General features: G+C 38.9%; 1 protein-coding gene across 3 annotated transcripts; it reads left to right on the top strand.

The window, feature by feature from the left end:
* LOC109714086 (mitogen-activated protein kinase kinase kinase 1-like) lies at positions 1-25,726 on the top strand. 3 transcript variants are annotated; one of them, XM_020238512.1, is made up of 8 exons: positions 4-1,455; positions 8,546-8,630; positions 8,811-8,873; positions 9,431-9,588; positions 10,627-10,702; positions 10,797-10,856; positions 22,265-22,372; positions 25,212-25,726. In XM_020238512.1, the coding sequence occupies exons 1-8, from the start codon at positions 251-253 to the stop codon at positions 25,413-25,415; spliced, it is 1,959 nt and encodes a 652-aa protein (XP_020094101.1). In that variant the 5' UTR covers positions 4-250; the 3' UTR covers positions 25,416-25,726. The 3 variants fall into 3 exon arrangements, with proteins under 3 accessions (XP_020094117.1, XP_020094110.1, XP_020094101.1); XM_020238521.1 differs by lacking the exon at positions 22,265-22,372 and having other exon boundaries at positions 2-1,455; XM_020238528.1 differs by lacking the exons at positions 10,627-10,702; positions 10,797-10,856 and having other exon boundaries at positions 1-1,455.

Raw genomic sequence — 27,697 nt, forward strand, 5'->3', positions numbered from 1 at the left:
CGTCAAACTCAAAGGCCCACTCCCTGTAATCCTCCCAAGGTTTTTTTTTCCCTTCTCTCTTTCTCTTCGCGAGGAACCTTAACCATTGCAATTCGCTTCCTTTCCAGCTGTTTTCATATTCAGCCCCTTTCTCACTACTCTCTCTGAGGGGCCTGAGCTACTAATACACGACCCCTCAAATCAAAAACCACCCTTTTGGTTATCTTTGACCCTATTCCTCTTTTTATGGGTTTTCTTTCTTCGGCGTTCGATGTTCCTGCTGGGCCGTAAAGACGGCGGCGTCCTGCGGTCGAGGAGCCGCGAGATGAGCTCCAAGCAGCAGCAGCAGCAGCAGCAGCAGCAGGGCCGGGCGCCGCGGCTGGAGCGGCGCAACGCGGCGAAGCACGTCGACTACGAGGCCGCGGGCGGCGGCGCGCCTTGCTGGCTGTCGTCGTCGTCGTCGTCCTCGTCGTCGTCGTTCTCCTCGGGCGAACCGGTCGGCCTCCGCGCCACCCGGTCGCTGGACCTCGTCCCCTCCTCCTCCTCCTCCTCCTCCACTTCGGCTTTCTACTCCAACCAGACCAGCTTCCGCATCGGCGGCAGCATCGAGGGCGAGGTCGACCTCCTCTGCCGCACCCTTGGGCTGTCTGGACCCGACGACTTCGCTATCCCGGTCGCCGCTTGGGAGGCCCGCAAGGCCCGATCCAACTCCGACCTCCTCCCGCGGCCGCGGCTTCTGCAGACGGACGACGGCCCCTCTGCCCTGCAAGCAGATACCTCGTTCGCCCCACGGAACAATGTTGAGGCCGAAGTAGACCACCGGTGCCAGCAGCGGCGGAACGTAAATGTTGAGTTTTCTCACCTGAAAGATGAGTCCGAGGATAAAGCCGAGGCTGGAGTTTCTTCTTCGTCAGAGAGTAAACCTACAGTTGAGGTCTCTTGCTTGCCTTCACCCAGGAGAGAAGGCGGCGCAGATGGTGGAATTAGAGGTGTCCGGCCGCCCCTCCTTGCCACTCCCCAAGCGACTGCTTCCCCTCCATTCCCTTCGGTGCTTGCGCTGCCGCCTGTGATGTCCCTTCCTCCCGTCGAGAATGTAGGCTCAACTTGGGATATTCTGAGATTATTTGCTCCCCAGGATGAGAAGGATGGTGCGGTGGGAGAAGGGAGGAGAAGATCTTTTGATTCGGCCGAGGATGAGGAGGAGAATAGGAATTCTGGAAATCTAAGCGGAGAAGGAGCAACAGTTGAAGGGGAGGAGGAGTTGATCAGGGGACTGAGGGTGGGGGAGACCTCGGAGGGATACACGGGGACGTCCTCGTTGTCCACGTTGAACGATGATGATGCATCTAGCACGACGACTGAGACGACATTCACTGTCTCGCCTAATGGCCTGATCAAGAGGCGGATCAGGTCGTGGATACGAGGTACGCTTCTTGGGAGCGGCTCGTTTGGGACTGTGTATGAAGCAATCAGCGAGTAAGTAGTGATAGTAGTTTATTTTTGTTTCTCAATTACTAACGGTTGCTTGTCTCGTTAAAATGACATATTTTTTCTTTTTTTATGTCGAATCATATCTGAATGTTTCAAATCTCTCATGTTTATGTTTATGAAGTGATAGTAGATACTAGCATTGTTCCTGAACAGTTTTGTGAATATTCTATGGACGAACCATATCAGAGTGTGTAGCTTTCCATAATAGAGTGCACATGTCTGCAATATGCGCTAAAAAATTGGAATTATCCTCGACAGGCCCATTTGAAGGCCTGTCGCCACTTCATCTTACCTCCGAACCATAAATGGGGCACTGCAACTTTTTGGTAGGTCATTGGTGCTCAATCTCGCCCTGTGGACACACCTGGCATGTGCTACATGGGGAGCAGCATCTTGCTTCACTTTGGGCCAATACTAGGGCGTTTTGAAGCCCCGGTACATCCCATCTCTCCTCAAATGGTTAGTGTAGTATGGCTGGCGAGCTTCGTAGATCATTTCTCACCGAACTCCGGGTCATGTGGCATACAATGCTATCCTTTCGTCATGGCGCCCTATCAACCCTTCAAACAGTTGTCTGTGGTGATATCTTGTTCACTTAGTGCAATCTCCTTGATTGGTGTGGGTTGGGCTAACCATAACCGCAAAACTTTGCCACAATACTCATCGGCACAATCATTAATTCAAGTCGACACATCACTATAAGCCACACAGCCTTCTCTTGACACTAGGAGAACGAGGGCTTTCATCTTTATTAATTGCTGCTTAATGTTTCTTGCTCTAGGCAATTTGACCCCTTTATTAGTCTACTAGGTGGAGGGAAGAACTATGGGGGGAGAAGCCCTTATCACTCGGCTTCATTTCCAACTCGTGTATCCCAACCATCATCAATCCCATTGACCGACTCGTAGTTCGGTCCTAGTTTACGTTGTTGCCGCATGGGTCCGGCTTCCTCTTCCATCACCCATGGTCGTGCTTTGCATCCATCACCCACTATAGATGAGGTTGAAGCATCAATATCCACTTGATTAAAAATTGCCAAAACTCCGCAACTACTGGCCCTGACGCCAAGTCAAGGCCCACGCTTGCTTCTGCAGATCTGTCATCTCGGTCTTAATAGAGGACTCCACACCCTCGTGGAATCTAGATCGCAAACATCAGAGGGCTACCGAGTCCTCCACGACATACATCTCACAAGATTATCCATTAAGATTAACCGGAGGGAAACCACTCATGAGTGCCTAAAAGAACCATTTGATCGAACTCTATATGATACACACAATCTCGACCCAATTAGGCTTGCAGGTACTTCTTCCTAGCCTTCAACATCACGTTGTTTGCAGCCAACGTGACTATCAGAAGAAGAGAAGAAGCAATCCGTTTTGATCGATCTCCAATATGCTACTGAACCAATAACTCAACAAACTTAACCCAATTAATTCCATTTTCGCCACAATTCATAAGTTTGCGTTTTTTCATGCCCATAGGTCCTTATGGTCATTCATTATGCTTAAGGTTTTCTAGATCAACCTGGAGACAATTTTCTAGGCTTTGATGCCTCGGGACCATAACGGAAGCCTATCGGGGTCCGCGCACAGATCCCCCACACGGAAAGAGTTTGCCCTGTCCGCACAAAGCATCCACAAAAGCTATACATTAAATTCCACAAAATTTGCGTTTTGTGGTAGGCATCTCATGAGCATATAAATAACTGCTGTTGTAAAATTTCTTTTCTTTACAACTTTGCTTTTTACACCATTTTTCCGCTAATAAATACATCACGTAAAAGTTTCATCTTCCAAAAGTAAACTTTGCATCAAAATAGATCTTTATAATACATTTGTTTCTCTCTAAGAAATATTATGAGTGCATCTTGCATGGGTACAACTTTCTAGCAAAGTCAAGTCGACAACTTTCTATCACGCGACACCTTTTTATCTATCTTGTGCATCCATAGTGCATGGACCTGCAAATTGGGGGTGAGATCGAATAATTCCTAATGGGTAAGGCCGCCGAGCAAGGCGTTCCGCCCCACCAGGTCTAAAGGAGGCATAATAATATTAAGAAGGTTGCTACCCGAGGTCCCAAGTTCAAAGCCTAGTTGCTTTAGATTTCTGGCTTAGTTCATTTTTTTAAAAAATGAATGAAGCGGGTAATATGCTGCCTCTCTATCTCTAAAAAAAAATAATATTAAGATGGTTAGTATAATAATAATAATGAAATCCATAATAGCAAGAAAGGAAATGCTATCAGTAAACAACAAGAAATAATAACCATTACTATGCCTCTAGAAATAATTAATCGTACCTCAATAGGTTTATACATTTCAGCTTATGCATCAAGTTCCTACCATTCTAGTTAACCAACTCGATTTACCTAATTGATGAGGACTGAATGCCTGATTCGTCTAAAGAGTGCTCAAAACTCTCGTCCTAAAGGTAGCTAGAATCACTGAGTTCACCTAGGGCATGTTGCGCCGGAATCTCTGAGCGCCCACTCACCCGGGGCCATGCGGTGTCGGAATCGTTGCGCTCCTGCACTATGGTTTATATCTCCAAAGGGACCGACTTGTGGGGTCGTGACCCCCAACGAGCTAAGCTCAGCAAGCTAATGGCCTCTACGAGCATCGATCACATGTACATGCTCTAAGGTTCATGGTTCGATAACACCATTGTCCAAGAATTGACTTGATCAATCAATGTTCGGTTCAATGACACTATGTCCAATGATCATCTTGACCAATTGATGTTATCAATCTATGTTTGATGGCACTATGTTTCAACAACTAGGTCCTCATGTGAGAATTGTCATAACCCAATCAAGGTTCACAACATAGGTTTATGAGTTCATAATTATGCATCATGATGTTAGGTTCACCAATCAAGAGTTTGGTCGCTACATGACCTACTGTCAAGTTCACCAATCATAGTATCCCTCATTTCTATACAAGCATATCTAATATTTCATGGCTTATACAAGCATATCTAATAATAGCTACTTTGAAGAGTAGAGATGTATTGACCATACAATTGTAAGAACATGCATATTTTATGAAAAGCTATCATATTACACATAAGGGGTTCTCACAAAAAGGGGATATGTTAGACATGAAAAGAGGTCTACCACTTCGGATAGCACAACCTACCTCTGTTCTACGTGTAATCGTCCAAGTCCAGTGTCCAATTGTGCAAAATGCCACCAAAGTCACCTTGGTTGGCGATCAGGCATTGTAATGTCGAAGTTCTGCTGATCTTTGTTCTTGAGTGTGTTACTCAACCTTACAATTGCGGTTTCCAAGGATTATTTCATTCGAAAACACTTAGGGACAAAACCTCCATTTCTAACCCTGGACTCACTATTTACATGAAATTTCTTCAAGAACTCATGTAAATCTTGCTATTTTTCCAAAATTCTTACTATGGAATTCATAAGGTGTCATAAGAAAACCTATTTTCCATGTTTGCCCCAAATCCTTACTTTAAATCACAAGAAACTCACCTTAGCTTCTTGCTCCTTTGGTCTTGTTTGGACAAAGCTTGCTTCCTCCATGAGAAAGCTCTTTTGAGCTTAAATCCTCTCAAAATCTCCAAGGTGGGGGAGAGATTGCTAGGGAGAGGAGATTAGGGTTTGAGAGAGAGAGACATTTTCTTTGTGGAGAAGAGAGTGGGGAAGGAGTTGGGACTGTAGGGTTACTTATAGAGGTGTAATGATAGCCGTTGGAGCCCTCAAATAAGAGAAATTGCAATCCATTGCAGTTTTAGCCCGAAACAAGGTGAGTACCCGTGCTCCATTACTAGTACCAGTAGTTGGAAATTCCTCAGGAAGTTCCTCAAAAACAGAAACTCCAAATACTAAAATTTACTGTCGGGTACTGGTGCTCAATTCCCAGTACTGGTACTCGAAAGTTCCTCAAAGACAATAGCTTTTCCTCAACTCTCTTTAGAGCAAGCTCCGCTATTCCATAATTAGTTCCGAAACTGCACATGGGAAAACCCTGTACAAGTGACTTCGAAACTCCGTTTTGAAGTCCATTTCAATCCAAATCGATTCCCAACTGCCCTAGTTCCTCAACTCGACATCCTAGTTTTCAACTTGATAGTTCGGCAGCACTTGCTAATCTTGTTCCGAAACTTCCGTATTCGCACCGTTTTCATTCCGAATTAATTCCAAAACAATCTAAATACCTCCAAGGTCTCCCAGACCATAACTAATGGTGTTCCAAACTACTTTAGATGCAACCTGTAGCCTCCAATTCACCTGTTTTACTGAAGTTCAGCGGATTTTACCGAAATTCTCTTCTTTTTCTTCTTTTTTTATTAATCCCAATTCTTTCTAGCTCTTGACAACTCATTCAAAACTCTTCTAGACTCTTTCAAATAGTATCATGCACTACTTTTATCAACACAGCCACCTTTGGGCAAAGTTCAGTACATTATGCTGAATTTCAATATATTACATTAAAAATAGTTAATGTTGTTATAAAAAATGAAAATTTATATAAAAAATAAGTTTTTTAGAATCTAACCCCACATATTGTATCGTAATATTCTTTAGAATTTCTGTATCATGTCATATCCCTATCCCATATCCGTATGCGTGCAACATAGGCCAAAAATGACTAGTCTAATAGATGTAAAAGTTCCTTAAGGATGTCAACAATTTCTTGAAATCTATTCGTCTTATTTATCACAACTAGTGTAGTAACCCGCGCGTTGCGGCAGATAGATACTACTAAAATAAATTTAATATCTAACTAATATATCAAAAATTTGCTATTATTTTAAAAATCAAAATAGTCCAAACATATTGGCTTCTTGCAAAAGTATGTTAATCTGCTGAAGATTAGTAACAAAATGTTCATAGAAAGATAATAAGTATGTCAATCTATTTATCCAAAAAGTGACATACTATTTGGGGGAGATTTAGATAAAAAATTCAATAAAAATTAACATTTTATAAATCAAAACAATCAAAGGGTTTAACTTTTTTTGTATAAGCTATATATTCATCCCTTCATTTTCTATATAAGTTATGATACTTATCCCTTCAAGAAAATGAAGGCCTTTTTAGATCATATATCAATCTAATATTGTAAACATCCTTATATCAGTTAATAAAAAGAGTCATGAAAGTAGAAAAGAGTAAGCATATGAAAAGTTATACAATAAATTTTTAAGAGACAAAAAGATATACAATCTAACACAACCTAATATAGCAAATATAATACAAAATTTTACTTTTAAAAAAAAATATAAAAAAACAAAGAATAGAAAAAGAAAAAGTAACAAACCTTTAACACAACAAACACATCAGTTCGAATACCATGCAAATAAAAAGAACTTGAAAAAACTGAATAAAACTACCTAAGAAATTTCAATACTACAATATAAAGAATATGTAAATCTTTTAAAAGAGCTCCTGAAATTTGGACTAAGGTTCGATTTGATGAAGATGGCAATGCCAAGTTCTGTAATGCAGCATGCAAACTCATCCTCCGTCCACAGCACGTGCTCGATCTTGGCCTCGGAGCCTATGGATGAGGAAGAGAAAATAGAGAAGAGAAGGGGGCTTTTGCGTAGGTTTCTACGATTTACGGTTTAGATTAGAGTTAAGATGGGTGGACTATTAATTAGACGTTATGTACGGAGGGAAGGCAAAGGTTGGGTTAAGGTGGGTGGACCATTAATTTGACATTATATGCGGAGGGAAGGCGAAGGGTTGGATTAAGGCAGGTGGACCATTAATTAGACGTTATGGGTGGAGGGAAGACGAAGAGGGTTTCGCAATGTGAAGCCCAAAAGTAAAGAAAACACAGCCACGTGGCATTTCTTTGGGGGATTAAAGTATAGGTATAGATATGATGATTACAGGGACATTTCTTTTGCTATTTCTTCCACTGTAGTTTTGGCCTCATGCATAAAATAAAGGATGCTTGGTCTGCAATAAGAATGAGTTTTCGATTTGATACTTTTGACATAGAAAACCAAACATAGCCAATTTCCCACTCCATATTTTTCAAAGAAATAGCTTTAGTATATCTGAAGGGGACAGCCATAAGAAGGGCTATTTTTAATTTGGGTTGAAAATTCTGGATTGTGAGTCGTGACTGCTTTCATATAGACCAATTGTGTCTTGACAAGTTGCATCAAGAAGTTTTAACTGGAGATGTTTACGACTGCCTAACAACTTTAGGTGAATCTAAGAGACTGACTAATTCAGACCGGCTCCAAATCAGTCTTAGGGTTGGGTCTTTATTTTTCATTTTAACCTACATTTGTATTTAGGTTCTTAAGGATTTAGGTTGTAGAGTTTTATATTACAACATCATTCTAAGTTTTTTGGCCTATTTGAGACAGTGGTTAAGTGCAGGGTAGACTTGATGCAACTTTTTCTCACGGGGGTAATTGAGGCATGGGATACAGTGGAAAGGTGGCATTTGTAATTTAGCCTAAAATATAGAAGTATTACTCATGGCCCAAAAATTTTTATGTGCCATCAGATTTATAAATATTAAAATGTAGATGAATGTTTTGCAAAGGTCAAACCTGAGCAAAATTCCATTAACCACTCATTAGCAACTTTTTGCAGGCTTCTAAATACTCTTGCCTCTTCTTTTTTGTCTATTCTTCTACTTAATTGAGCATGTGATATAATATGTTGCATGTAAATTGCATGTCAGGTCCAAATGTGGCCACATAAAGAAATTCTGCCCGGATGTATTGCGGTGCTCCTTAGGCACCGCCATTAGACATGACTCTTCTTAGAAGTAATGTATATGTGTACATATGGATGTATGTATACAGTGAGACAGTCATCTTACTTAACAAGGTTAAATCCGAAGATTTCATACACAATTTGTCAGTATATTCAGTACAACAGCAGATCTACTTGATGTGGGCGCACATGCATAAATTAATTGCTTATATTTGGAAATGAAAATAATCATCTGCTTAACCGCCTATAATGGACTATTTTTCTCTTGTTTCTGTAGCACTCTTGTATTAGCTTAGGCATTGATTAGGCAATGATTAATACTTATTACTTTGTATGTATGTTGCTTATTTTTGATATCTTGCAGCGAGGGTGTTTTTTTTGCTGTTAAAGAAGTATCTCTAATTGACCAAGGAACCAATGCTCAACAATGTATTCTTCAACTTGAGCAGGTGATTAATGCCATATCTTGTTCTTTTACTTTCAGTGTCTTATCCATCATATTCATAGCATGTAGCTTAATTTTTCTCAATCTAGTTTGGTGCTTTTCTAATTCATTATTTCAATGGAAAGTCCAAAAGTTTCTGCTTTGTGTGCTCTGCTTACTTCTAACTGCTACATAATCTTTTCAGGAGGTTGCGCTCTTAAGTCAGTTTGAGCATGAAAATATAGTTCAATATTATGGAACTGACAAGGTATTTCTTACAATTCAACTTGTTTAACTTTGTGCTTAATCAGTCTAGTTAACTTGCTAACACGATGCCATAAAAAAGTTCAATTCTAATGCTGATGATCCTTTCCGTTTATTACTGCGAGTTGTAGCTATGCTTTTCATACAAGGTTTATGTTCACTAGTAATCTAAAATCCCCTTGTTGGTACGACATCTTGGTCTCTTCAGTAGGGAAATATTTAGTTTGTCTATTTACATTAGCATTCATGCAAAGATCTGAATTTAAAATGTTGTTTATAAACTTGATTTATTACCTGTATACCCTGATACTTGAAAGAATGCTCCTATCTGTAAAAAGGTAATAGAAAACCAACTTCCATGAATTGCATGCCCCTTCCTTAGGATAGGTTATTTTTCTATAAAATTGCACTTTGGGAGACTTGTTGAAATCCAGATTTACATGGTTATGTAGGTATTAATGGTTTTGCAGAGCTATATATGTAGAAACTTCTAAATAGTGCTAGTGCCTCTCTGTGCTTACTTTCTATATGCTATTTCTTATTTTATGAATTGGATTGCAGGAAGAAACAAAGCTTTTCATCTTCCTTGAACTTGTTACACAAGGCTCTCTTGCATCCTTGTACCAAAAGTATCATCTGCGAGACACACAAGTCTCTGCTTATACTAGGCAGATTCTCAATGGATTGGTATATCTGCATGAGCGAAGTGTGGTCCACAGGTGATTCAGCTACTATGTCCGCATGGCCATTTTGTATTTGTTCAGTTGTTAGATTTTGGCGATAATAATCGTTATTATAATTGTATTGCTCTATTGCCAGCAATAGATGATCTCGAATTTATGCGTAAAATTGTTGCCATTGAGTAGTATTAGCAAAAAGAGAAGGATGGCCTGAAACCACTAAAAGAATAACAAATATATATCACTTATTTTATCATTGGCATTGTATTAAAGCTAGTTCTAGTACAAGAATAGTCATTTGGCCATTAAGAACTGGATGTTGGGTCTCAATGAAACAGAGGTTTAGAGCTTCTAATTAGAGCAAGAATATGAAATTGGCTTTTCAACTTGAAAAGCGGAAGCTTCAAGTTGAATGTTTGGGAAGTTTAACAAGCAGTTCTTAGGGCTTCTTTGAATAGCTTTACTTAAACAACACCTTTGTAGAATCTCTAAGTGGGCCAAACAAGTTCACAGTGTGTCAATATGGCCAGTTATATTCCTGTTGCTCAGTTACAGCATAGCAACACAGTAGAAGATTAAAGTAAGTGTGATATGGCATGATATTCTCTTAAGCTATCAAACTAGTAGATAATGAACTATAGCAAATTGAAATTTTATATATGCATATGCATACAGCCGCAAAAGAAAATGTTTTCACCGTAGCTTTTGTAGTCATTCTTGTTCACAAGGTTACACAAGTTTTATAGTTTTATTGATTCAATATGGGTATTGGTATTGGTATTCCTGCTGCTGGGCCCCACAGTACACACAGAAATTTAAATGTTATATGACTTAAAACTAGGTCTAGGTCAAGTTATCAGACTAATAGACACCGAGCCATAACACAATGAAGTTAGATTTATCCAAAACAATGCAACCACAAAGGAAGAAACAGTATTTGCATTAGCTATTGCAGTCATTCTTGTTCGCAAGATTAGACACTCCGTTTTACTGTTTCACTAATTAATACTTTGTTGATGCATAGTTCATATTATCCATGTGATCAATCGGTAATAACATTATTTGTTTGCTATACAGAGATATCAAATGTGCCAATATACTAGTTCATGTGAATGGATCTGTAAAACTTGCTGATTTTGGACTTGCTAAGGAGGTTCGTTTGATTTCTTTTAGTTACTACACATGGAAAATGTACCATAGCTTGTAATTTATGCGACAGTTCCATTGCTTTCCTTTTCTCAATTCAGATTGACAAGATCAATAATCTAAAATCGTGCAAAGGGAGTGTCTATTGGATGGCGCCCGAGGTAAAGTGTCCTTCTGCATGATGATTGTTGCTGCATCAACAATATATTTCTATATAGTGTGTAAAACTAACTTTCTTTTCCTTCTGCATTGCTTTTCCAAAGTGGCTCATTGATAAAAAGAAATAAAATGATTGCATTTATTAACTTTCAAGTAAAAAAAAAAAAAATGAAGGAAATTGTATCACCATGCTTTGAAGTATTTTTTGGAAAATGCCTTTCATTATGGGCACTCATAGATGCCTTTATCGTCCTTAATAATACCATTATTCTGTGAATATTCTGTTAGCGAAAGATGTAATGATAAAAAACGCTTTTCGCAGATATAGGCTTTTAAAACCATGCTTTGTTTAATATTTGCAAAGGAAGCCCATAAGTGTAGTTGAGAAAGATGGTTTTACTCTTTCAATTCTTTTGGAGCTAACTTTGACCTAACTATGAGATTTGTTAAGCTTATGTTTAGTTTTTTGTTAATAATCTATGGTCTGTATTGTTTACGATGAAAATTGTCTATGATAGAATTCGAAATTCTTTTGTTTTTCTGTTTGTCTGCAATTTGTTTTCTCTTAAAGAAGGGCAAAGAGCTTGACCCTCTAGGGTTTCATTAATGAATATAAATAGTACAAGATGTGTATACAAGGCAACTTGTCTCCGCAATAATACAACCAAAATATCATATAACCCCTACACTATAAATGGACAATAATATACAATACTATATGCATCGTAACATATATCGTAACATACTAAATATATCCTAGCACCCCCCCGCAAGCTGAGCATCCTTGGCACGAATGTGATGATTGGTCCGCAAAGTTGAAAACCGAGAAGTGGATAGGGGCGAAGATGCCAGGCAACTTATTAGAAGAGATATGGATTAAATCCAAGTCACCCGATTGAACTCTCTCTCAAAAAGTGAGGATCAAGTTCGATGTACTTCGTATGAGCATGTGAAATAGGATTTGCGACAAGATACGTAGGTGCTAAGATTGTCACAATAGATGCAAATAGAGCCGTAAGGAGACACCAAGGTCAGGAAGTAGTCGATGGATCCAAACTGTCTCGGCAAATGTGTAGGCCATAGAGTGATACTCCGCTTCAAAATTAGAATGGGAAATAAGGTTGCTTCTTAATTGACCACGAGATAAGATTAGGTCCAAGAAATATGCAATACTTCGAAGTGACCGGCGTGTATCTACGCAACCAGCCTAATTAGCATCAGAGAAGGGAACAAGTGAAGGATTTTCGCATGGGAGATAGAAACGTGATAGGATAGTCTCTCTCGCATATAATGGAGAAAGCGTTTAACAGCTTGCGTGTGTAGCTCGCGAGGCGTATGGACATACTAAGCAACTATATTAGCAGTATGCGAGATATCTGGCCTCGTGAAGGTAAGGTATTGTAAAGCACCAACCATCTGATAATAGGTGTGGGGATCTTCAAGAGGACACCTGTCACGCCCCGAGACCGCTACCCATTTGGTCCGGTTCGGGCGCGTCGAACAAATGCCGAACGGATAGCACCTCCCCTGTCCGCCCAAGGCTCAACCACGAGATCATGCGCAAGAATTCGCCCAGGAACAATTCATTACATTCATAATCCATACAACGACAATAGAAGCACTACAAGTGCTTAACAACAAGATCAAGTAACACAAGTATACATACAAGTGCATAGAGAGAAAATTCTATCTATTACATGACATTCATCCACAGTTTACATTTTGTTTCATCCAAAATATAGGTATAAGTTCATTCACATCCCTCCAAAAGGCATCTCACAACCTATACATCATCTACTCTCATATATATAGGTATCTCTAATGCAGCAGGAGAGCTACTAATGCTAGGGCGCTAAGCCCTTACCGCGATCCTCGCCCGGAGCGCTCGTACTCGGCCCTGCAACAAAGTAGGGTGAGAACTATTATCCATAGTTCTCAGTGGGCTCGGCCGCCGACTCCGCCGATCTCCTCACTAGGTCCAAGTGGGCACAAGCAGATAGATAGATAGATATGTGAAAACAGTAACGACATAGTAAGAAAGCTATGCTACTATGCCCGAATCATATACAATGTATACATGCATAATGTGATAGGTAATCAACTAACATGCCACTATGTCCAAGAAGTAATGCTATTTACTTGTTCATTAAATCTCTTGGCGTAACCAATCCTTGGCCAACTCTGAGGTTCGCCCACGACTCGCATGCATCTCGTAAGATAAGGAGACTCAACTCGCTCAACAAACCCGAGACCGTCTGCGGGACCCCATAAGGCTATCCCCGGGACCCTATAAGGCTATCCCTCGTGTGACAAACTCCGGAGCGCACGCTTGTGTGGAGCGACCACCACAAGCTCAATAGACAGTGAGTATGATCCAATCCTCTCAACTCGAGGATATCCTATCCACTAGGGCTAACAGTTACTCGGGAATCCACCTATCCCAGTGTCCATATGCAAGTGGTTAACTACACTAAGTTTTTGTTCAATGACTCATCTCTAGGGAATCCGCCTATCCCTAAGTTCACATGTCAAGTGTCACTTTGCGCTAAGTTATATGCCACTCGTTCTGTTGTCATTGTTATTTATATGCCACTCGTTATGTCTGTATCAACCATCGAGTCCATCTCTTATTTCAGCACTATAGGATTCAATGTCGCGACCTAATCCTTATCTATCCACTATATCAAGCATTCAATTCACACTATGATATCATTTAGAAAAGCATAAGGAAATGGCAATGCACATTCTATTCTACAATGCATACATGAAGAGATGCAAGATTCTCAATGCACTAAGACATAAAGAGGAGCCCGGTTGCTTCGGGATGACACCACCCACCTTCTGGCGTTGTCACGACTCTAGGAATGCGATTCGGTGATTTTACGACGTCGTCTTGGCCTCCCAGGCAGAAAGCTCGGAAGGTCCTCTTTGCCGATAACTTTGCACCAGATCGACGGATTGCCGAACCGACTTCGCCTATGCGTCAGAAAGCCTATCAATTAGCTTTATGCATGATCAATTTAGATCAAATCATACTATAAGGCAAAACCCTATTTCGGAGCCCTAGCTTGCAATCATGCAAGAATCCAACTCTAAATCTCCAAACTCATGCATAAAGCATCTCTTTAGCATGCTAGAGTTCCATTTAAACCATTCTAGAGCTTAAAGATCTAAACCCTAAAAATCTACCATGGTTGAGCTTCAAGCTTACCTCCAAAAGCTAGCTCCAATGGTGAAGAGGAAGAAGAAGATGATGAAAACCCTTCTCCTTGCTTGCTTCTCCACCAAAACCCTTCTCTTCTTCACCTTCTAGAGAAAGAGAAAGAGATCTTAGAGAGAAAGAGGGAAGTTTTAGGTTTAGGGTTGAGGAAATAAGAGACTGAGGGAGAAGGATGACCCCCAAGCACTCTTATAATGCACAATTACCAAAAACCCCCTCCACTTTGTAAGTTATGCACAGCCCAGCCCTGGGCATTTTCGGGTACGGGGACCGGTAGGGACAGACCAGTCCCCGAGAGCAAAACTTGTGCGTAGAGGATTTTCTGTCACTCTCTAAGCTTACGGGAACCGGTCTGTCCCACCAGGGACCGGTCCTCGAGAGCAATTATGCAATTGTGTAGATTTTGCACAGCTTGCTCTCACTGGTCCGCTACAACGCACTTTTTGGGTTTCTGATGCCTTCGGCCTTTTCGAAGCGTATCCAATCGACAATCAGTCGATTTTAATCGAAGTCCAACTCTCGTATTTCGAGAATTCACTTCCTTACAACGCCCTTCATGAGACGAGAGATGAGTGGTTTGAGAGAGCGGAGTGGAAATCGGCTACTAGTAAGAAAGCCATGACGCTCAAGCAGTTGATGTGTATATTTCTGTTGAATCAGATAAAGACTAGAGGGCGAGTGGGTGACTTCAATGCTCAAAAAATAATGTAGTGGCCTTAAGTCCTCCACTGCAAACTCTCGTTGTAAAATGCCTATAAAAAGCCGCTACAACTTTTAGTGACAATAATATTATCAACATATGAGAGAAGGATAAGAGTACTAGTGGACGAACGACAAATAAACATCGAGGAATCGGCAGTACTTCTAATGAAATCAATCTCAGAAAGAAAGAAAGTAAAATGCTGAAACAAAGCTTGAGGTGCTTGCTTGAGTTCATGGATTGCTTTCCTTAGGCGACAAATATGATGAGGAAGAGAAGGGTGCACAGAGCCAGGCGATTGTTCCATATAAACCTCCTCAGAGAGGGCGCCATGAAGAAATGCATTCTTCACATAAGCTATCGAAGTGGCCACCTAGAGGAGAAAGCAATTGAAAGAACAATACGAATAATAGTTGCTTGAGGACCAGAGAAAACGTCTCATTGAAATCAATGCCCTATTGCTGTTTGTTGTCCTGAGCCACAAGTTGAGCTTTGAGATGCTCAAGAGAATCATCTGTCTTCTACTTGACCTTGTGTGCTTACTTGTAGTCAATGAGATTGATGGATGGTGGAGGAACAAGATCCTAAGTAGAGTTAGCTAATAAGGCATAAAAAAAATGGCCTTCAATTACTCCATTCATCTGTTGAATCGTTCATGAGTTCGCAGTACATCATGCAAGCCATTCACGGGGGATTTTTGTTTTATTATTTCTTTTGCTTCTTTCAAGCCGTAGTAAATGTTTTTTGGCTTTGCCTAGACAGAAATTGGTTACAACATTTGGCTTATTTTTGCAAGCCGTGGTAAATGTTTTATTATTTTTTTGCTTCTTTCAAGCCGTGGTAAATGTTTTTTGGCTTTGCCTAGACAGAAATTGGTTACAACATTTCGTTGCAATTTTTTTGTGTTCTCCTATTTATTGTGAACCAAACGACCTAATGATCATTTACGACAGAAATAGTTTTCTACATTCCCATTTATAGTGCAAAGAACTTGTCTTAATCTCCATTCACATACAAATTTGTATTACTAGTTTCAAGTAGATTACATTGCAACCCTAAAAGTTGTAGTTGTGCACTTGTGCTTTGCTATTATTAACATTTATTCACTTTTGTTTCCTATTAATTTTATCTTTGAGGTGATTATATTGTTGCACCCAACTTATCTCACATCAAGTTGTCTAGGAAAGATGATTGGGGAAATGAGAACTAGCATACCTGTACCGGTAACTTGGGCTTCCGCATTTTGCGTTGCGTGGTCAAGGCTGTACTACCATCAATACGACAAAGGAAGTAGGACGGGAATATTGCAAGTGGTGGTCTTTATGCATTTGAGAATTCACATAGCGTGTGTTATTACAAGACATGTACATGTGTTTATTGACGATGAGCCAGTGATTGAAAAAGCGCACCTTAGGCGCGCGCCTAGGCACGCGCCTAGGGCAAGGCGCAAGGCGCAAGTAGGGATGTCAATGGGTATGGATACCCGAAATTTTATCCGAACCCGAACCCGAATGAAACGGATATATCCGATGGATATGGATATGGATTCGAATATGGATATCAAAGATAGAAACCTGACGGATATGAATTTTGATTGTACCCGACTCGAACCCGACCCGAATCTGAATTTATTTTGTATTATATATATATATATATATATATATATATATATATATATATATATATATATATATATATATATAAATTTGATGTTATATTTGAATTTGTATTTTAAAAATTTAGATTTAATATAATATATTTTGAAATATTGAAAAAAGAAATAATTGTTTCGGGTTTAAATTTTCGGGTTCGGGTTTGGGTTCGGGTTTCAGATTTTTGGTCGGGTTCGGGTTTGGATATGGATTTTTAAAATCCGTCGGGTTCGGGTTCGGGTTCGTGTTCAGGTTCGGGTTCGGGTTCGGGTCTCGGGTTTGGAGTCGGGTTCGGGTTAGGGTTTTAAAAATCCGCCCCGAATCCGACCCGTTGACATCTCTAGGCGCAAGAAAGGCGCACCTAATATATATTTGATCCTACTAGGTTTGGATCTAAAAATATATGCTTTAATGGGTTTGGATCCTATATTTATTGGTCTAATAGGTTTAAAACATGTAAAATAAACCCAAAACCAATCTAATCTAAAGTTCTAAACCCTAAACATCTATCCGCTCCATCTCTCTCGCCGAGTCTGCTCTCTTTTCTCTCGCTGGTCCGCTCCCTCTCCCTCTCTGCCCGTACCGATCCTTTCTCGCTCGTCCATCACCTCCGGTTGCCTTCGGCTATCCCTCTCTGCTTTTTCAACTCAACTCGCCTCTCCCTCTATATTAAGGCGTGCTTTTTTAATCACTGCTTTCACATGATCATGATGCTTTTTTAATGATTTTTGGCTTGAAACTTTAAACTTTTATGCATACAACTTTTTATGATCTTGTGCTTATAAATTATATGCTTTTCACATCAAAATTTTCTATATGTTTGTGAATTAATAGTTACCTTTATGTTGGCCTTTATTTGGAGATAAAAAAGATAATTTGTTCTTTACTTTTATCTATGTTATTTTCTTTTTCAAAATTATCATATATGTTGTTTGGCTTGTTTTCTTTTCTTAATTTTTTTTTCTTTTGGAAACGTGATAATTTGGGTAATCATAGAATATTTATTGTGATAATATGATTTTATAGAGTATATTTAGTGCTACTTAATAATTATTAGAAAGTATAGTAAGACACTTCTTGGTTATTTACTTATTTCAAAATTCTATGAAAGTGTGCGCCTGACCTCTCTCGGGCGCGCGCCTGCGCCTTGCGCCTAGGCTCCAACAGCCCTTTGCGCCTAGGTGTGCCTTGGGCTCTTTTAAACACTGCGATGAGCACGTCGGAGGGGTTGAAGGAGGGAGTTTGCTCAGCTGTAATAGTCCTAATTGGATAGTATAGGGGCAAGATTTTGTATACAAAAATATGACATACATGTAGTGGTAACTTAGGCTTAAATATTTTGGGCCATGTAAGTCAAGGCTTGATAAATTGCTTGTGCTAGTAGCCTAGTTTGGACATAACATTTATCTACTTTCTTAGTTAATGGATCCTAACAAGTATCATTTTAGGCAAGTATGGTGAGCTAAGGGGAAAGCGGAGCACATGATGTAAGGATGTGCCATATTGACGGTAGTTGGGTGAGAGGCCCATTTGACGGGGCCATTACGAAAGGAATAGGTTGAAAGAAAAGGCCAAAAACCTCTTGAAATATCGGAAGTTGCTATATCTCTCGTCACAGTCAAAGCATAAAGGAAATCCCCTCTATCTTTATGTCGTGATTACCTAACCCTCTTTATCAATCTTTCATTGGGGTTTTGTCGTAGATTTAACAATTTTGGAGTACCAAAATTGCCTTCTTCCTCAATCTTTCTTTCCAATTGTCTACTCATTTCCTAAACTAATCTAACTAAAACCTAGGCCATGAATCAATGTGGAGAAAAGAGAAGAAGGCGGTAAAAGTGGCAATGGAGGTCGTATTGGTGGCGGCTGTGGAGAACTATGTGGAGTGATGGTGTTTGTGGTGGAGCAGAACGATAGGGCAGAGAAGGCGGTGGCGGTGGAAGCTGGGATGGTAGGACGTGGTGGAGGATGACTGGAGGATGTTGTGACGGAGGTAGAAATGTGGAGGAGAGGTTTGTAGGTGACGAAAGATGATTAGGCAAAGGAGGACCTTTGTAGTTTTACCCTTTTATTTAGTGTTGCAACACCATAAGTAATTTGTTTTACATTTTATCAAAACAAAAATTAGGAAGGACTTTCTTTTATTTAAGCGTTAATTGAACTATTGGTCCCCAACTTTTCCATCCTTATTCACTTTGGTCTCCAACCTCCTTTTTTGCAATCAAGCCCCCCAATCTTTTGATTCCATTGGAATTAGGTTCGAGCCGTTAAAATGGGTGTTAAAATTAATAGAATTGCCACGTCAACACCAGGTAAGCGCCTACATGGCTTTTCTTTGGAGGCCAATTTTCGTCCCCAAACTTTGCACCCTTTTCACTTTGATCCTAAAAAATCACAATACAGTTTCTGAATTAAAAAAGGTTAATTTTAGACTAATAATTTGAAATTAGAAATTTGAATTTAATTTAAAGCTACAATTTTGATTTAAAACTAAATTAAAAATTTGAAATAGAATTCAAATTTTGAATTTGACTTTGAAATTGAATCTGAATTTTGATTTCAAACTGAAAACTATGATTTTGATTTGAATTTGTATTCGAAATTAGAATTTGAATTTTAAATTTAAATTCACAATCTTTATTGCATTTCAAATTTTGAACTCAATTAGAATTTAAATTTCAATTTGAAAATTTGAATTCAAAATCTAAATGTGAATCTAAATTGATATTTTAAATCAAAATCTGATTTTGAATTTAAAATTTGAACTTCGTATTCAAATTCGCATTTTCAAGTTGAAAGTCAATCAAAGTTTGAATTAAATTTAGAATTGGAATTCAAAATGTGATTTTGAATTTAAAATTAAATACATAATTTGAATTTGAATTCAAAATTGAATTAGGATTTAAATTTGAATGCAAAATCAAAATTTAAATTTGAAATTTGAACCCAAAATGAAATTTAAATTTAAAATTTAAATTCAAAAATAGAATTTGAATTCAAAATTTATAATTAAAATTTGAGCTTTAAATTTAAAATTTAATTCAAAATGTAATTTGAATTTAAACTTTGAATTTAACATGTAAGCTTGAATTAATTTAAATGGTATAATTAGCTGGCGTTGACACAACGCTTCCGTGGTGGTGACTAGGGGTGGAAACGAGCCGAGCCTGAGCGAGCTTACCTCAGCTCAAATTCGGCTTGAAATTAATTTCGAGCCTAAATTAGGCTCAAGCTCGGCTTGAAATTAATTTGAGCTGAGCTCGAGCGAGCCTAATTTCGAGTCGAGCCCTAAACGAGCCGCTTGAAATTCTCAACATCGTACGATCAATAGTTTAATCTGTATAGAACATTATTTATAATTTGATACAAAAATATATCTAATAGTTCAAAATACAAAATAATTATATGAAATACGGTATTATAATATGAAGAAAAATAACTTATGAGTTGAATATCTAATCTTTTCAACTTCGCATGTCTTCTTTTCCGCCTTTAATCTCCATATTATTTTTTTTCATCTATGCGGTCACAAAATGAATAAATTATATAGACAAATATTGGATTAAACTATTCAATCATATATAACTAATATCAAAATTTTGTATAAACAATAATTGTTTATCATAGAAATATTTTGTATATTTTCTCAAGTACACAATTAATGGCAAGATAGGCAATGGTGGGTGTGTGCTGTTACTTAGTGACTTAGGGGGCTTCAGGTTTGGCCGCATAGGGTGAAAGACAAAGAAAAAGAGAGAGAGAGAGAGAGAGAGCGAGAGATTAGGAATTTAGGGCTTTGTGAAAGAAAGAGAGGGAGAGTGTAAATTTAGTATAATTTTGCCCTTTTGTTGGCATATTGGGTTTGTTTTTATGGGCCAGCAACATTGGCTAAATTTTAACTAAACTTGATTACACATTCAATCTACATATACTTAAATATTATATATATATATATATATATATATATATATATATATATTATATATATCATATAGTAGGCTCTTTGGGTGTGCTATTAGGAGTACGGTATGGCCCCTCGCGCTGCTCCTAAGCCGTTCTTCGGATGATGGAGCTTCCGAATCGACGATCGGCTCGGTTAGACTTGAATCTAGCGTTATTGAAGTAGTCCTAAAAATAACTTTCTTGCGATTTTTCGATATCTTTACTAAGCGATTCGAAAGGGTTCAAATCAACGCTGCTGAAAATAAAAAATTCACAAATAAGTGGTGATATAGCATTAAACTTTTCGATCAGAAGATATTGATCTTGCTGTAAATAGTATAAAGAATTTTCTATCAAATTCATCTGATGAATCTTGTACACTGTTAAACTTGCAAAACGGTATACATCAACCATTAAAGAGTGTGTTGATTTTGAACCTTTCGATTAGCTAGGTAAATGACTCACCGAAAAAATCGCAAAAAATATTTTCCTAGATAGTTCTTAAATACTGCTAGATCACGCTCTCACTCGCGTCGATCGTCGAGTTGCGAAGCTCCGTTCATCTCGAAAACGCCTTTAGCGCGCGACGACCTCCGTGCTCTTTTTAGGTAACAACAGACGTACTCGGCTATATATACTATATATACTATATCATATATATATATATATATATTATTCGAGCTTTTCGAGCTAATTCGCACGCCGAGCCGAGTAATACCCAGCTCGGGCTTGAAATTGAATTTCGAGCTTTTTTTTTTCTTTTCCAAAGCTCGGGCTATTTATTTCGAGCCGAACGAGAGCTGGCTCGCTCATTTGCCAGCCCTAGTGGTGGCATGGTGCTGATGTGGAATATTCTATTAATTCTAGCACCCGTTTTAACGACTGGGACCTAATGGCAATAAAATCAAAAGGTTGGAAATTTGATTGCAAAAAAGAACAAGATTGGCGACCAAAGTGAAAAAGGGTGCAAAGGTTGAGGCCATCAGCGCAATTAATCTTTTACTTAAACATCTACTAGGTATATCCATAGGATAATTCTTTTTTATTAGGAAATCTTAACTTATGGTTGCTTTTAGAACTGTGGATAAAGTATCATCTACGCTATCCCTCATTGATGGCTTTTTCACATAGTTTGTTGATATATGTTTTCTTACTTTTATATTTCTTACAAGGTTACTTTATCCTTTAATTATATTTTAATGAATCACTTATTCTAATAGAAGGTTAAAGCAGTATGTATTTGTGATGTATGTTTAGCTTGCTACTGGGAAGTTTTCATTTAACTTTTTGTGTTGCAAATAATTAGCGAGTAGTGTTTTCTTTTAAAAATTCCTAGATATGTCGTATATTTAGCTTTGCATGTACCATCAATGCTACCCGTCAGCTCTTTTAATTGTCTTTATCATGTATTTAATTATTTTCAAATTGCTTTATGATGGTTACTTTTTAGGCAAAACTTCAAAAACCCGCCCTGTGGTTTCGCACTTTCTCACTTTAGTACTCTGTGGTTTAAAGTGTATCAATTTGCCCCTTGTGGTTTCGTTTTTCTCTTTTTTGTTTTATCAATTTTTTTTTTTTTTTTTCTTAAATCAGTGACAAAATTAAAATTAAAGGGTACTAAAATAAATATTCGGTAAATCTAGATGAGTATCTGAAGTTTTTTGTATATAATTTAACGAAATATTAAGAAAATAACTGTAAAAAAGATAAAAACAAAACCACAGGGGGGGCAAATTGATACACTTTAAACCACAAGGTACTAAAATGAGAAAGTGCGAAACCACGGGGGGTTTTTGAAGTTATCCCTACTTTTTATATTACCTTTCAACTATAGTCAGAATATTGTCAGGACTCTGCACTGTTCTGTTCTTTCTGAACAAACTATTTCATTATTAGGTTGTCAATCCAAGGACAACATATGGGACTGCAGCTGATATATGGAGCCTGGGTTGTACTGTTCTGGAGATGTTAACTCGGCAAATTCCTTATCCTAATATGGAGTGGGTGAGTAAATGCATCCCTATTTTGCTGCTACTTACACTCCTTTGACATGAAAAGAATGTGTTGCAATTTCAGTGTCAAAGAGAAAATGTCGATCTTCTTCTTAAATGTTGGACTACTCACATGGCCACACTTTTTGCTTTGAGATTTAGCCCTCTTGCATGCTGGAGGCCTTCTATACCTGTAAAATAGCAAGCAATATATAGAGATGCAATCTTTCATCAATTAGAATTTAGGTGTTGTCACGCTCCGAGTGTCTTTTGAAAACACAGCAGAAGCTCATTTGAAAACCTACTCGGAGCACAAATAGATTTGCCACAAGGACAGAGCTTTTCACTGGCGGTGCACGACGTTAGGGTACAAAGCAACAGGTATACACAATCTATATCATAGCAACATGACAACGGTATTAAAGACTACACCTACTCAACATGCTGACATTAAAACAACATTCAACTGAATAACGGAAGTAGAGACCACATAAATCAAACTGTCTTACAAATCTTCAAATACATCATTTAAACATCTATCACAATTTAACATAACGTAACGACAAATTAATCGAGTTTACTACAATATGTGATGCATAATAAACTAGTTCACAATTCCCGTGAAGGTTATCTATATGACACTAACTATCCACGGTCTCACGCGGCATCCTGAACATACCTGCCCAAATCACCTAAAAAGATAGGGGTGAGAAATACAGAAATGCTTTCCAATGGGTACAGCAAACCTCTGAATAAGCCACACCTACCAGTCAAAAGGAGATGACGGGTTGGGGGAGGAGGGAGAGATCTGTTTTTAATGGTGAAATTTTTTTGCCTTAGGTTTCAGTGTTCTTTCTCTTCGAGTAATGTGTTGATCCATGCAATTCATCAATTAATTCATCCACAAATGGTATTGGAAACTTTTCTTTCATGGTGCACTTAAAAGGAAACTTTTCTCTCTTGGAGTAATGGTATTGCTAACTTTTCTTTCACGGTGCACTTATTTAAGGCCCTGTAATCAATGCAGATTCTCCAAGCCACCCTTTTTCATTAATACCACTCGAAAGGAATAAGTAGTTCTAGGCCTAATTACTCCCTGAGCTAACTGATCTTGTACAATTTCCTTGATCTCATTCTTTTGATAAGATGGATATCTATACGGCCTTACATTTATGGTATTAGTACCTTCAATGTGATTTATGTGGTCATGGGATCTGTATGTAGCAGCTTCTGATTTCAGCTAACAGATCTTGAGTATTCCAGCAGTAATGCTTGCAGTTGTTGTAGAAACATTGGAGTAGGATCAGCCTCTGGCGCTGGGGGTGGGAGGGTGGGGCGGCGGCGAAGGTGGAGGGAGGGGCCGGCCAAAACTGACTGGTTGAGGGGAGAACAGGGAGAGATCTGTTTTTAGTGTGGTTGGGGCGGTTCTGTAGAGTAATGTGTTGATCCATGCAATTCGTCAATTAATTCATCGACCGATGGCATTGGAAACCTATCTTTCACTGTACATTCTGCAAGAGCCATCCTTCTTTTTCACTAATACCATAGGAGAGGAATAAGGACAAGCGCTAGGCGTAATACTTCCCAAGCTAACAGATCTTATGCAATTTTCTCGATCTCATTCTTTTGATAACATGGATATCTATAAGGTCATGGGATCTGTATGGTAGCATCTTCTGAGTTTCAGCTAACAGATCTCGAGTATTCCAGCAGTAATGCTTACAGTAGGTGTAGAAACATTGGGGTATAAAAGGCCTCTGGAGCACAAGTGTATAAGTGATCTGGTTAGTCTAGACTTCATGAAAACTTGATGCCATTGCAAGGCTCTCCCTTCTAAGTGGATAGCAGATATCTTAACCTTTGAATCTTCAGGTGTTCCATTGATCTCAAAGAATTGCTTGCATCCATACAGCCACCCTTTTTGCTCTTGCCCATTAAAGTGGAACCTCAGCTTAGTGAATCTTGTCAAAAGTTGTAGTTTAGCAGAAGGATTACCTTCAATTTGGGAAGAAGGGGAGGAATTAGAATCAACTTCTGTTGAGAAGGAAGCTTGCAAACTAACAAACATCTGGCGGGCCTCCTCCATGTCTCTCACTTGTTGCTCTCTGCTCTCTTGAATTGATTCCTCCTGGCGGCTGGTGGCGTCCTTGATCAATTGTTTGTAGCAACTCCTTCAGCTCTTGCGACCATGTTTCCATGCCAGTGGAACAAGATGGTTGAGGTTCGACCTGCTCTGATACCAGTGATGCCATTGCTGATGCACTTACTGCCCAATTCAAGGTAGAAGCAACAAAGAATTCAGGGTGAATTCTAGTGCATTCCGCATGATTGTACAGAGACGAGGGAGAAGGAGAGACGGGCAGAGGGGGAGAGAAAGGGTGGAAAGGAAAGAGAAGAATTGTACTAATATTCCAAGCCACCTTACAAGAACCCTAATCTGCTACTTATACTACTTACAATGGCATACTAGGAGATAAGAGAAAAACAAGTAGTGCAGGTTTTTGGCCGTTAATTCAGCTAACATAATGGGCGGCCAGGATCGTGTGACTTAACCCATCAGTGGCTTGGATTAAACCCTTTTCAATTCTATGTATATGCTGTAGTATGAATGAATTCAGCAATCTATTATGGGGACTGCTGTATTCCCCTGCTTCTCGCTTATTATGCTGCATTGCTCCATAACGCAGCCTCGCTCGGCCTCGTTGCTTCTCTCTGCATCATCTTTCCTCTTAAATATAGCATTTGCTACTGATAGCATTTGATTTTCATGCTATTTTTACCCCTGTGCTATTCCCAATGCACAAATAATGTCTTTTAAAATTGTTCATTTAATGCCTGAAATTATATTGCAGACCCATGCCTTCTTCCAGATTGGCCGGGGAGAACAACCTCCAATCCCCGACTTCTTGTCACCAGATGCCCGTGATTTCATAAGCCAATGTGTCAAAGTCAATCCAGATGATAGACCTTCTGCATCTCAACTTCTCCAGCACCCATTCATGAACAGATCACTCTGGGCTTCTTCCAGCTCCGACTCTTCTTCCCGTGGTTGTTGATATGGAGTTAGTTGCATAAGAAGGATCGTCGCTTATTTTATCAAATTGGTACAGCTATGGATTCTTTCTCTTCTCCTTTTTTTTACCATCAGGCCATCAAGATATTTCTACTTCAGTGTGTAAAATATGCCTTCATGTTTTGGTTTCCATTCTTGTTTTTTAAAAGATAACATTGTATTGGCCAAGGTTAGTCCATTTATAGAGGATAGAAGTTTTAAGTTGAAAGAGTAAGATTGGGTTATGTAAATATGCTCAAGCATGTCAGTTTTTTCTTAGCAAGTCCTGCTTCAGCTTTGGTGCTCTTTTGCTGATGTCTTGATATGCTTCATCATTATCCTTGTTATCGGTGATCGATCATTCCCGAAAGTTTCTGAACAAATTATGTAGCTGTCGCAAAATCTTGAGGAGAGGTAGTTCCGGCACTATGTAACACACTAATCATCCGCTAAGTGATTTGTTTATCTTCTGAGAAAAATGATCTTGAGGTTGCATATGTTGTGCAGTTGGCTACGTATTTTCATCCTTCTGACATGGTCTTTAACCAAATTTCTACTTTGAAACAAGTCGTGCTTTTAAGTTTGAGCAAGATATCCATGCGTTCAAGTAAGGCTGAAAGCCATACAAGTCAAATGGGGGCGCAAGGTTACTCCAAAATATCTCTGAATCATATTTGTCTTACTCTTGGTGGAATGCTAATTATTTACCCGTAGGACTTGGTTCGGTGTGCAACCAAGATTCCTTTCTCAGGCAAGACGAAGTCTTAAACCCGTGCCGACAAAATTGATTTCTTACTATCACAAGGCTCTCCATCATCTAACATTATTGAATAAAAGCTTAGAAAGGAAAATGAACTACATCCTATGAGAAAGTGAAGAAACTACTTCAAATTTTCGGCGTTGATTCTCAAAAATATCATTAAAACCTTGAAGGATCGAAGCTGGGTAGCTGGACCTCAGCCCTGTTTAGAAGTGGGCTTTGAAGATTGTCCGATTAAGGGGTGGAGCTTCTACTTTCTAAAGTCAAAGTCAATATTGAAGAACTCTCTTCCGATATTGAGACAACAAATGATGAACGGCAGGATAACACCATCAGAATTAAGTAGTTCAACACTAATAAATCTAAACCAATGAAATAAGGTGTTGACGCTAAATCTGGAATGTGATTTGAGCAATGGTTTAATGATCTAGGCTGTTGACGTCTTGATGAGGTGATTGGTTTGAATCAGGAAGGAGATATTGCGGCCTTTGGATTTAAAGTAGACGGGTAAATCTCGGCCGTTTGGCACAAGAAAAGAGATAACTATAATCAGTGATTTCTGGATCAGATCGATATTTTTGTGGATTCGCAGTCGGATTGGAGGGGCTACAAATGCCTGAAGTTAGATGAGCAGAGGGACTTTTTCTTTTCTTTTTTTTTTCCAACAATCAAAAAATTCAATTCATCTACTTGAGAGAGACACTTAGATCTATTAGGATAGTAGAAGTAGCGTTCAGTAATTTAGATGGCAGGTAGAAGCAGTCCTTTTTCTTTAGCAGCTAATCAAAGGTTTTCAGCAATTTTCTAGTTTTCTGCTGAAGACCCAAAGTTTTTAGGGCATCCAGTTTGATCGAGAGAGATCAGTTTTTGCAATTCTAAGTTCAGTCTGGTCCAAGCCGTCGAACGTAGCATCCATTAAGAGGGCAATTCTCAGTGGAGACAGAAACCAAATCGCTTGAGGCTCCTTTTGGTGTAATTCTTTGGTAATAAAGCTTTTGACGGATTTTATTTTGAAAACATTTTTGGCATGCTTGGTGAGACTTGTAGGAAGGAGTAGATTTTAATCTTAATAGACATGGTGAACAAAAGACTTGTAGGAAGGAGTAGATTTTAATCTTAATAGACATGGTGAACAAAAGAAGTGGAAAAAGTACCGGCGACTATGCCTCAACGAACATGCAATAGGTGGACAATCTTGAGGGGACCTTGTAAGATTATGTGGAGAACCTCGAGGATCTAAATAGGATCTATCAAATACCTAAAGGGGGTGAATATGTAAGTCAAAACACAAATCTCAATGCGATCAAAATAGATGTGAATCATAAAATCAGCACACCGAAATTTTACGTGAAAAAATTTCAACTAGGAGTAAAAAATCCACGGGACTAAAAACGCGATAACAATCTACTAAAAGATAAAAAATTGTAAGGTGATTACTGACTCTACAGACTCAAATCTCTTTTTTATCTTTTTGGATCTGGCACACTCCAACCGTTAGTCCACGCTCACACTTAAATCCACGAACG

This window comes from Ananas comosus, linkage group 1, assembly GCF_001540865.1.
Source record: "Ananas comosus cultivar F153 linkage group 1, ASM154086v1, whole genome shotgun sequence".
Classification (NCBI taxonomy): Eukaryota; Viridiplantae; Streptophyta; class Magnoliopsida; order Poales; family Bromeliaceae; genus Ananas; species Ananas comosus.